The sequence below is a fragment of the Magnolia sinica genome, chromosome 15, assembly GCF_029962835.1.
Source record: "Magnolia sinica isolate HGM2019 chromosome 15, MsV1, whole genome shotgun sequence".
Lineage (NCBI taxonomy): Eukaryota > Viridiplantae > Streptophyta > Magnoliopsida > Magnoliales > Magnoliaceae > Magnolia > Magnolia sinica.
This window is the reverse complement of record NC_080587.1, coordinates 50,971,365-50,982,130: the sequence shown is the minus strand read 5'-3', so window position 1 is coordinate 50,982,130 and position 10,766 is coordinate 50,971,365. Positions and strand designations below refer to the sequence as shown.

General features: G+C 37.0%; 1 protein-coding gene, 1 long non-coding RNA gene and 1 pseudogene across 2 annotated transcripts; all 3 read left to right on the top strand.

The window, feature by feature from the left end:
• Nucleotides 1-323: 323 nt before the first annotated feature.
• On the top strand, nucleotides 324-3,951 carry LOC131226931 (uncharacterized; annotated as a pseudogene).
• An 860-nt stretch (nucleotides 3,952-4,811) lies between these two features.
• Nucleotides 4,812-5,828, top strand: LOC131227141 (uncharacterized). The gene is made up of 3 exons (XR_009162080.1): nucleotides 4,812-4,860; nucleotides 4,963-5,041; nucleotides 5,596-5,828. It is a non-coding gene; the product is annotated as an uncharacterized LOC131227141 (long non-coding RNA).
• A 907-nt stretch (nucleotides 5,829-6,735) lies between these two features.
• On the top strand, nucleotides 6,736-7,303 carry LOC131226930 (small ribosomal subunit protein uS11z-like). The gene is made up of 2 exons (XM_058222631.1): nucleotides 6,736-6,816; nucleotides 7,127-7,303. Exons 1-2 carry the CDS (start codon nucleotides 6,736-6,738, stop codon nucleotides 7,301-7,303), a joined length of 258 nt encoding a protein of 85 aa, XP_058078614.1.
• Nucleotides 7,304-10,766: the final 3,463 nt, after the last annotated feature.

The following is a 10,766-nucleotide window of genomic DNA, read 5'->3' as shown; positions in this document are numbered from 1 at the left end:
TAAGAAATTATAAAATTTGTTTACCACATTAAATTGTGTAAAAGCCACCAACAAGAAACAGAGCCAAACAGTTTCCGGTGATTAAATAAAAAATGAAAAAGACCTGAAATGCCTGAAATAGATCTCCTTTAGCAAATCTCAACCTGTCGACTGCCCCTTGTCTTGTTAGCTCCACAGCATGTGCAAGGGCTTGTATACCAACCTGAAATTTGAAAACGACATGTATACATGATGCAAATTTAAGACAAGTGTACAAAAGGGTTACTTAGTTATGGCTCTTGGAAAAATAACGGTACACCAAAATTGTTTATCAGGAACGGCCGATGCTTTGGTTCAGGTACAATTTTAAACTGTTTCTAAGTGCACACGGTTCTAAACCGTTTTTAAGTGCAGACACATTTTTCAAAACCCATGAGTACCATCTTTCCACACTAGGCTCTTTTGCTTCCCCTTTTCTTCAATCGCCCCCATCTCTCTCTCTCTCTCTCTCTCTCTCTCTCTCTCTCTCTCTCTCTCTCTCTCTTCAAATCTCTAATCTCGTCCTGCTCTTATTCTTCCTCTTCAACACCAAAACTCCATTCCCGTTCTCCTCTTCAAACCCTAACATCTCATCTATATATCCCCTTCTTTCACGCTCTTGGATCGTGCCGATCTCGCAGCTACGTTATTCACCATTTCCTTCACACTTCTCTCCTTTGAACCTACTCTTTGAAACGAGGATTCTAGCTCGATCGCCAATCAAAAAGTTATAGGTTTTCTTATCTTCTAGATCTGCGAATCGTTGAAATTTCAACATTTCTGTTCAAATCGGTTGTGGAAATCGATAATAAGGTTAGTGAAGGTTCAGATCTCGTTTTATTAATCATGATTAAATCTCAGCTCTCTGAATCATAGCTCATTTTCTGATATTTAGGTCTTCATAAGCCCTAGATCTGCAAATCCACAGATTACCAGAGGAAATAATACTGGAATTTGGTTCTGTTTCCTGTAAATCTGTAGCCGGATAAGGATTTTAGGTGAAATAGGTTCAGATCTTAGTACTGGAACAAGATCTATTGTTTTTTTCCCCAAAATTTTGAGTGTCCCTGTTATCTAGATCAGTAAATAAACAGATTAGGGCTTTCCTAAAATATCTCTCATTGTAAAGAGCTCAAAGGATTGAAAAATCTGCTCGTATTTTGAGATATTACTTCTAAAAAAATGCTATTCTGAGATATACCATGCTGCATTTTTTAGTTGCTATTTAGATAGGTATGGGATATACCATTTGAAGAAGAAAAAGAAAAAACTGGGGAAAAATAGGGTGGTGTTTCTATGACTTGAGTCAATTGCTGCTTTGTGAGTCAGTCATTTTGAAGCAGCCTCATGGTTTTGAATGAGACGTCGGTTTCTGTGTTACAGTTGATTTGTTGAATGGAATCCTAAGAACCCAATGCTTACCAGGTCAATTGTTTTGTGATGGGCTTTGCATCCTTCATCATAATTTTATAATCTCCTTTGTAATATACTTCATCATAATTTTATCATCTCCTTTGATATTACACCCCCACTGTTTCCTGTGGTGTGGTCTAATTGAGCTTTGAATCTGCCTCATTTTTTTTTTACTCATGCCTTAAACTAAGCTGGAAAAATAGATGGCTGACGTGGATAAAACACATACATCATGGCAGGGCCCATGAAATCAACAGACTTTTGGGCATGCGTCTCAGTGGGTTGCTGATTATTTTTTTAAAGTAATGGCATTTTCTTTAATCATATTGTACACTCTAGAATTCTGATTCTCTACAAATTTATTCCTTTATTTTGCAAATGCAAAGAATGACACAAAAAAAATCTCCTAAAGTGCATGATCCCATTCACATTACACATTTCAACTCGATTGAACTGTAGAAATTTATATATAGGCACATGCTCATCATTCAAGCACAACAGATTCCCATGTTACATTTGGCTATTCATTGTCAGGAATATGCAATCGGCTTGTAAATGGTAAATTGGTGAAAGTTTCATAGTCCGGAGATCAACCTTCCTTTTATCCAGGCTCTGATACTTCTTCTGTTTGATACTTTTCAGCTTAATGGATGTTCTCTGTATTAAAAAAATAAAAAAAAAAATGATTGGACCATTTGTTAAATAGCTAGATTTTGAGCTGATTCACAAACTGTTGTAGTAGATAACATGACCATATTTTGGTTTTATATCATTATTACATTGCTTTTGTGGTCCATCTAACTAAATATATGATTTCTGGTCTGCTGTTTTGTGATGCTTCAGAAGAGGAGACTATTGATCAAAAATGCAATTGGTGGAAAGCAAAAGAGGCAGAAATTTTCAATTAGACATGTAAGAAAGCATGTGCTTCCTGAACTGATATTCAACCTTTGATGTGCATGCCTTCAGATCTATTAACTAGACATTGAGACTTGAGAGGGTGACTTCTCTGCTGCTATTTCCATTGGAAGTAATGAAGAAATCCATTGATAAAGTGGGGGCCAATGCTAAATGCTTGGGCCATATGCCAAATGAAACACTTAAACTCATTCCAAGTGGAGCCTAACAGAGCAATGAGCCCAAATTTACCAAAAAAAAAAAAAAAAAGATGATGAAGAGAATGACAATCATCCATTAGATGCCCCAGTTGTTTTTGAAAAGATGCCTGACTAGATTTTTTAGTTTTTTTAACTTATGTAAGTCAAGAAGTTACTTCTTATTTAGTTTCGTTATTAAACTTACATAAGTATCTCTTAAGAAAAAGTAAGCCACTTCTTTTGCTTTTCAACTTCCAAAAGCAACTTATTTCCTTTATTTCAGTCTTTGGGGCCTTTAGCAACCTGCAAGGGAGTGGTAGTTTCTCTGCATTTGGTGGTAGCAATGCCATGGGAATCGAAAAACCATCCAACCTTTTCACGCAGATGAGAAGATAGAAAGTCTCCAACAAGATTTGCAATTGAAAACCATGTAACCAGTTGAATACCAATGCCTATTTTCTCATGACTAATAGCATTTGTTCTAGATCAAATGAAAATCCCATGTTCTCTATTGCGTTATTCAATCCTCTAGACTAACACCTTATCATTGATAAGGAAAATTCTTACGAGCTGGGGGGGGGGGGCGAAGGCTCCTGTAGAAAATTCTTACAAGCTGTCCTATTTGTTCCATGTCTTGTAGACGGTTCCAAAAATGCCTAGAATTTTCTCTCACTTTTGCTTGACTGAGTGTCACCATAATTTCATAGATGCATATCAACGGTTCACGTCACATGGCCACTGAATCCAGACTCAAGGAGAGGAATTATGGAAACAAGAAGAGATAAAGAAGAGAATAGCCTTGTCGGGTGATTCTGCTAGTGCCACGAGTTCAAGTCCATCTAGCCAACAATTCCAGTTATCTAGCAAGCCATTGATTGAACGGACACGGAAGGTGGCTTTTGAGGCACTACATAACCAAATGCTGCAAATGGTTGCCATGATGTGAAATTCAGGGGAAATGTTTCTTTCTTTGATTTGAATTGCCATTCTCCTTCTGAAAGGGGAACAGAGCCATCACCAAGTGTGGGACCTGGGCCTTGTGATCTTGATGAGAGAAGCAACAAATGAGAAAAGAGGGCAGATGTAGAGATTCTTGTGGAGCAGCAAGCACGAGAAGAGAGAGAACTGAAGTTCACATCTGCTAGTTGGAAGCACAATTTCCATGGAAGGTGGTTTAGAGATGAAAATGTGAGTGTTTTTCTTTGAAAATTCGCTTCTAAAATTTTTCCAGTCATGCCAGAGGTTTGCATATTAACCTGTTCTAAGTTGCTTTAGGCTATATCCAAATATCTTCTCACAAAATTTTTCTAAACAAGTGCCCACCTCTCTGTTCGCACCTCCACAAATGGCTAGATGTCAGGATATCTGAGCAGTGTTCCGGGTGGACTCCACTATGTAGTTTACATTGCCTGAAAATCAGTCTGGTTAAGTCATCAAGTGGGCCACATGTATACCTGGAAAAAGACAACGAAATGGTTTCTTGGTTGAGTGGCTAGATTTTCAAGCTAAAATGCTTCAAATTGAATGGAATTGCCTTACGAAGGGCGTGATGCTATCACTGCCTAAGAGGGGACCCTCCATCTAGCCAGCAGGATCCACACAAACAGAGAGCAAGCAATATCTCAATTATTCAACTACTAGCACAGCATGGTTGACTCAAATAGAATTGTTTTATAGCTATAAGGGGTAGGTTTTTTTTAATTATTTTTATAGGGCCCCTTTGCCGGTGCCTGGTTTTTGCTCGTGCCAGCAAAGGTCTATTGTTTCATGCTATCCTATATACTAACAATTTTCTTTTACTCCACAAACTTCTACATATGTCTGTTTGATAACAGATTTTTGCCCAGGTGGGGAGCTATTTGCTTTGCTTGACAAACAGCTTATGAAGATTTTCAAAGAGGAAGTTGTAAGGTATCGTCAATTAGTAATTCAATAATTCCCTCAATTTTGAGACTCCAACCAAGAATGGTTCTTCACCATATGTTTGCTTGAAATTCGTGTAGCTACATGTATTTGCATCGGTGCTTATCTCTTGATAAAGTTGTTCTCATTTGATGTATACCTAAGTACTTTATTTTACCAAATTGTTTCATTCTTATGGATATTTCTACATCTGAGATTCTTATTACTAGGAAATTTTCACTAATCTAAAATCATACTTCTATGATGAGCCTCTTGGTTAGGAGACTTGATGCGATCTTCCAAAGAAAATGTCCATTGTGACCCAAACTCGGGTTGGGCAAGTCAGGTTCAGTTTTATGAGATCATGAAGTATGGATTCTTTGCAAAATGTTTCATTGTTTTTGTAGAACACTTTCTGACATTAGTGTAGGTCCCAATGTTCCTGTAGTTACAATATCTATCTTAATGCTTTCCATCTGTGATGAAGTTTGGATACTCACTGTGTTGCATGTGTGGCTTATTGTTTTACTAGCCTTGGCTTGGCACCTGTTCCATGAGGAATATTTTGTGAGCGGGAGCTTTGATGGATCCATCTTTCATTAGCTTGTTGGGTAATCTCTCTCAATAGTCATCATGATATTTTTGCCAAATACATTGAAACCATCTCTTCTTAGAGAATTTGACATTGTATTGATTGATATGACTGCAGTCGAATCCAGTTCTTGAAGCATTTGGCAATGCTAAAATATTACAAATAACAATTCTAGGTCAGATATTGTTCCAAGCATTTATTTCTTTTTAATGTATGTTGCTCTTTGAATCCAATAAGGTGTTCAATAGATTAGTACTTAACACAATGAACTTCCCATCATTTGTATTGATTCCTGACAATTATTTTAGTTTGTAGATTCTAATATTCAAAGGAATCAATGCATTCTTTTTTTAAATATGATTCAAATTTATTGCCCTGAATGTCATCTAGGTCTAATCTTAAAATTTAGCCGTTGGCAACATTTATGTAACACATGACAAGTTTTTTTTTTTTTCAAAGCTTGAATTAAATGCGAAACGTTCTATGGTGCTTTTGCAGCTTTGCTTTTCTCATAATCTTATAAAAATGTCATTTTTAATTTGGGTGCCTTTTTTTGGGCGAGGCATTTTACAGTCACAAAGGAAGACTAGGGAGCCCAAGAAGGAGAATGTGACACTTGGACCAACTGTAAGAGAGGGAGAGAATGTTTTCGGTGTCACCCACATCTTTGCATCTTTTAATGATACTTTTATCGGAAGTCCCATGTCTTTTCTTTCAGTTCCTTTTTGCTTCTCTTGACATTCTCAGAGGCCCCAATCTTTTTTTTTTTCCCTGGATTGCAGCATGTGATAGATTTATCTAGGAGAGAAACCATGGTCAGCATTACCAGTATGAGATGCCTTTAGTTTTGAACTTTTTTGGTTAGATGCTTTTTGGAGAAGAGTTGGTGCAACATCTATGCTAATTTAAGTGAACAAGATATCCTTTTTTGCTATAAAGAATATAAAAACAGCTATATAAATTTACTCCTAACTTGCAGGATAAAATTCAATTTTCTATTAAGAAAAGAAAACATACAAACTGCATTTGAAATTGACTGTTCTAAAGTAGGGCTATCAATGGGTAGGTCTTGGGCCTTGCAAAATCAAAATTTTGAATAGGACCGACCCCTCAGGCCCAATCTGAATGGTTCAAAATACATGCCGAAGCCAACCCCAGGCCTGAACTGTTTCCAGCCCTATGCCAAAGTAGATCTTTAGGGACTGTTTGGGAGCTTGTAAAATAATATGAGAGGAAGTAACATTTTCTTTTTCAAGAAAGCATTTGGAGAGAAGATACAAAAAATAATAAAAACACTAGGTGGAGAGTTGGGAATTTTTTAAGATCTCTATGGAAACACATTCTTGGAAAATGTTTTCCACCAAAAAGTGAATTACCAATTAGGGGAAAATGTCATTTTCTTGGAAAGTATTTTCCGCCCAAACACTTTCCAAGCTTCCAAAACAAGCCCTTGAATTTCAATTGTAACGAGAACCATATATTACTTCATCCTTCTGCATTAACTTAAAACATGTCCAAGAGACGCTACTTCTTTGAAGATTGCTGTAAAAATCTGAAAGCAGTGTTATTATTTGTTCCTAAAACTTAAAGTTTGATTATTGGTCATTTAATTTTCTACCATTTTACGATTCTATTTCCAGTGTTAGGACTTCATCTTGCTTAATATAGATGAAGCTCAAATGATTGGTTACATCATTATTTTATATAGGTGGGATGAAAGTCAAGGCAGACAGGGATGAGTCCTCTCCCTATGCTGCCATGCTTGCAGCACAAGGTGTTGCACAACGCTGCAAGGTATGTACTTCCATTTCCACTCTCACTGGTTGGTATTTAGGTGAAATTGGTAAATCATTGGTTGAGATTGCTTTCACTCTTGTGAATTGACTGAGGTCATTGGTATGCATGTACATGCATCCATTGTGTGAACTAGAAATCTTCTTCAATAGTTATTTAGGATTCTTACATGTTTTTCCATGTAATCACATCGATAACTTCATCACAAATCAGAACATGCATATATACTAGGTTTGTGATGATGATAGCGGTGATGGTGTTTTAGCAGTGACATTCATTGTTGATGTTCATTTTCTAATGCTTTTTGTAGGAGCTTGGAATCACTGCTCTGCACATTAAGTTGCGCGCAACTGGTGGTAACAAAATGAAGACGCCCAGTCCAGGTGCCCAATCTGCTCTCAGGGCCCTTGCTCGGTCTGGAATGAAAATTGGCCATATTGGTAACACTCCTATACCTTTTTATGAGCCTCTAACAAACTTGTCTTAGACCGTCTTGTTCATCAGCCTCAGTTATGAAGGTCCATTTATATTTTTCTGATTGTCAAGATCTAGTTAGATTCCATTACCATTGCATCTTATCTTAAATATGAATGAATTGTTCCATTCAATACTACAGATTATTTTCACCATCCTTACATTAGTGGAAATTGAACTTTATGGGTTCTTGTGTGGGTAAGCGGGGCTACCCTATGGTTGGAGTTTATTGCAATGATAATGGCCAGGTTCACATGTCCTTATCTACAACCACTAGGTCAGTGGATTCATGAAAAATGGGGAGCCCTTTAGAAAGGGTCAAGGTTAAAGGGGACTACAGGATTATTTGGAGCAATGGGTTTTGTTCTAAAAAATATTATTTTGTTCTGTTTGCTTCTTGGCTTTGAGATTGGAAAGGGTCAAGGTTAAAGGGGACTATAGGAAAAATACCGTTTCTACAATTTGACTGCTGGCAATTTCTTAAAGCTAATCATTGGAACCGGAACGGTTTAAAACCGTTCCTAAAATTCCGTCTCTAAAATTTGGAACGGTACCCAAAACGGTTCTGAACCGTTCCAGTTTTTTTGCGATGCCTCTTCTAGGAACGGTTTAAAACCATTTCTAAATGACGATTTTGGTGCATTGTAATCAAGTGCACAAACCCATGCCATTGTACTGTAGTGTTGTAGTGTAATCAAGTGCACAAACCCATGCCATTGTACTATGGTAATGAGGGTGCTTAGCATGAGAAACATTGAATATTGCAAAATGAGATATGCATCTTGCCCACATTTGCTTCTCACTATAGTAACAATGGTTAGATGCTATATACGACTAGACTTAACTCATGCTAATTGTACGTTGGCTCCTAACCTTAGGCTATGTTTGAGTGTTCATGGTTCTCAAGGTCGACATGTAGACCATCAGACCATAGCTGACCCTGTTCTTATCCAAAACAAGAGCACACTAGCCCTCTTAGTGCAAGTCATATTTTCTACATCACTTCAAACACCATAAAATATCACTAGTTATTGTAAAACATCACGGTTCTTCAATAAATCGAGGGCTCATTTCTATTACAATTAGCGTAATCAATACTCAACATGCCCCAGCCCCACCTTAGAAATTCATGTATAATTCATGTGTCAGCTACAGGCTTTTAAAAGATGAAGAAGAAGTCAACTACATGCTTTTAAACAGTGATATGTAAGATTGAGAATAATACCTGATGATTATGGAAAGAAACAAAGCCAAATCCTCTTGAACACCCAGTTTTATGATCCCACATGACCTGTGCATCTCTACAAAATGAATTGTGTAGGCACCAAAAGATGACTGTAAGATTCCAACAGTGCAATTCAGCAATCACAGGATTGGCACTAACATTAAATAAGCAAGTCAAAGCCAAGTTTCATTGATTATAGCACAGTATCGACATGTTGCAATGACCCATAAACAAATACAAAAACTGTGTCAATGTGTATTTTACTATGATATTTTGTCAATAAAAACCTACTGAAAGATTGTGAGATCAATTGTGCCTAGACCAAAGAAAGAAAAATAATATATAGTGCCTTGACCTTCAAAGGTACTCCATTTACTTCCGTATCCACATATAACATGACCTGTAAAAACACAAAATTAAGCCTGGACATAGAAAAACTAGAGATCACACAATCAGTAGGAGATGATTCATACCACCCATCAAAAGCTTCAAGATTGTACTCTAGTGCTGCAGCCCAGTTCTCATCAATTCCTTTCTGCAATCCACAGGAATGGTAACAAGAATAGAAGTAGTGAAAACAAGACCATAACTTTCTGGATGTTAAAATTGTGTATTATGTTGGTTTGAACAATTACAATGGGACTGAATTTATTCATCTGGAATTGTAAACAATTAAAAATTCCAGTGTATTAAAATGGGTCTATTCGTATCAGAAATACTTCCAACTTCTGAATATCTTACTATGCATAATTGATGACTGATATGCTTGAACTTGCACCATAAACACAAGTCAAGCCTGAACTAAGAGAACCACAAGATGAACCACAAGAGAAGCAAATCTCTCCTATACAGAAACCTGAAAATCCCTCTTCTAGGAAATCCTGGATTTGGCTCAGTATCTAAGTAAGCTGAAAATAGGCAACAACAATGCAGCGTTAGCCAAACAAAATAACCTGCTCATTTTTGGGCACAATGACCTGATTTGAAGGAGAAGATCTGGTCATATTGTCTCACCTTATGGAGAACTATGATATCCCACTTAAGTGTCATATAGGCCCATGGGCATGAATGCTTCTCTCTTAAACATTGTGATAAATAGGTTATTTTTTGAAATTTTATATTTAAAAAGAGGTTTTCCAATTCCACACACCTGTAGAGCTGTACACATAAACACAGCCACACATGCAAATATGAAATGCTTATTTGAGATCTAAACTTTCCATATATATATATATATATTATTAATCACTTTGAAAAGAGATCTAGTGAACTAACATTTTCAGTTTCACTCCACAAGTCATCTTAAATCAAGTATGCATGCTAGTCAACCAAACCAAATTGGATAATCTGTTTAGGGGATTTAGATCTGACCCAGATCCATGGATTGTGTGGAGGTGTGGACTTGGGAAATTCACCTATTGCAAATCCTCATTGAAAAACAAAACAAATAGGAGAGATTTGAAATACATAGATATCACAAATCCCTACCCCAAACAGCCCCTACTAATCAAAGGTCTCATGAACAGCACACACCTACTTTGTCACGCCCCAAACCCGAAAATCGGATTCACAAGAATCCCGATCGCTGAATCCGATGCCGACAGCCTCCATAGTACCCCATTCTCGGCTCCTAGCGTACATACGACAGATTCCGATCCTGGGATCCTATAAGGAGGATTTCTTTTTTGTACATTTAACTTGCAATAAGCATAACCACAAGATTACCCAATTCACAAAGGCAACATCATCATCACATATCCATTAATATAATCAGTTGAGTACAATGCTGGAAGGAAATGTAAATAAAAATCAAGTGCCAGAAGACCGTTGTACGCTCCAAGCTCAACACTGCTGTAACCTAACATCACCTGCACGCATCCATCGTGCATAAGCTTATAGAAAGATTAGAGGGTGGTGTAAGTATGTGCACAAGGTAAGTGCCAAGTATTCAATACAATGCCACAATCATACAATACTGGAAATACTGGTAATCCATAAATCATACAATATCGGAATAAGTAGAAATACTGACAAGATCAAGAATTATCCAATCTTAGAATACGCAATACAAATCAACTATGCAAATGAGGAATCATAGATAGCCAAATATCAGATGCAGAGGATGCAATACAATATACATTCCTGATGAGTGACACAAATAGCGTCAGTCGTACGTAGACCATATAAATGCAGACACACAATAACCCAAAATGCTGTATGCCGCAAATGTAATGCAATATGCGGTATGAAT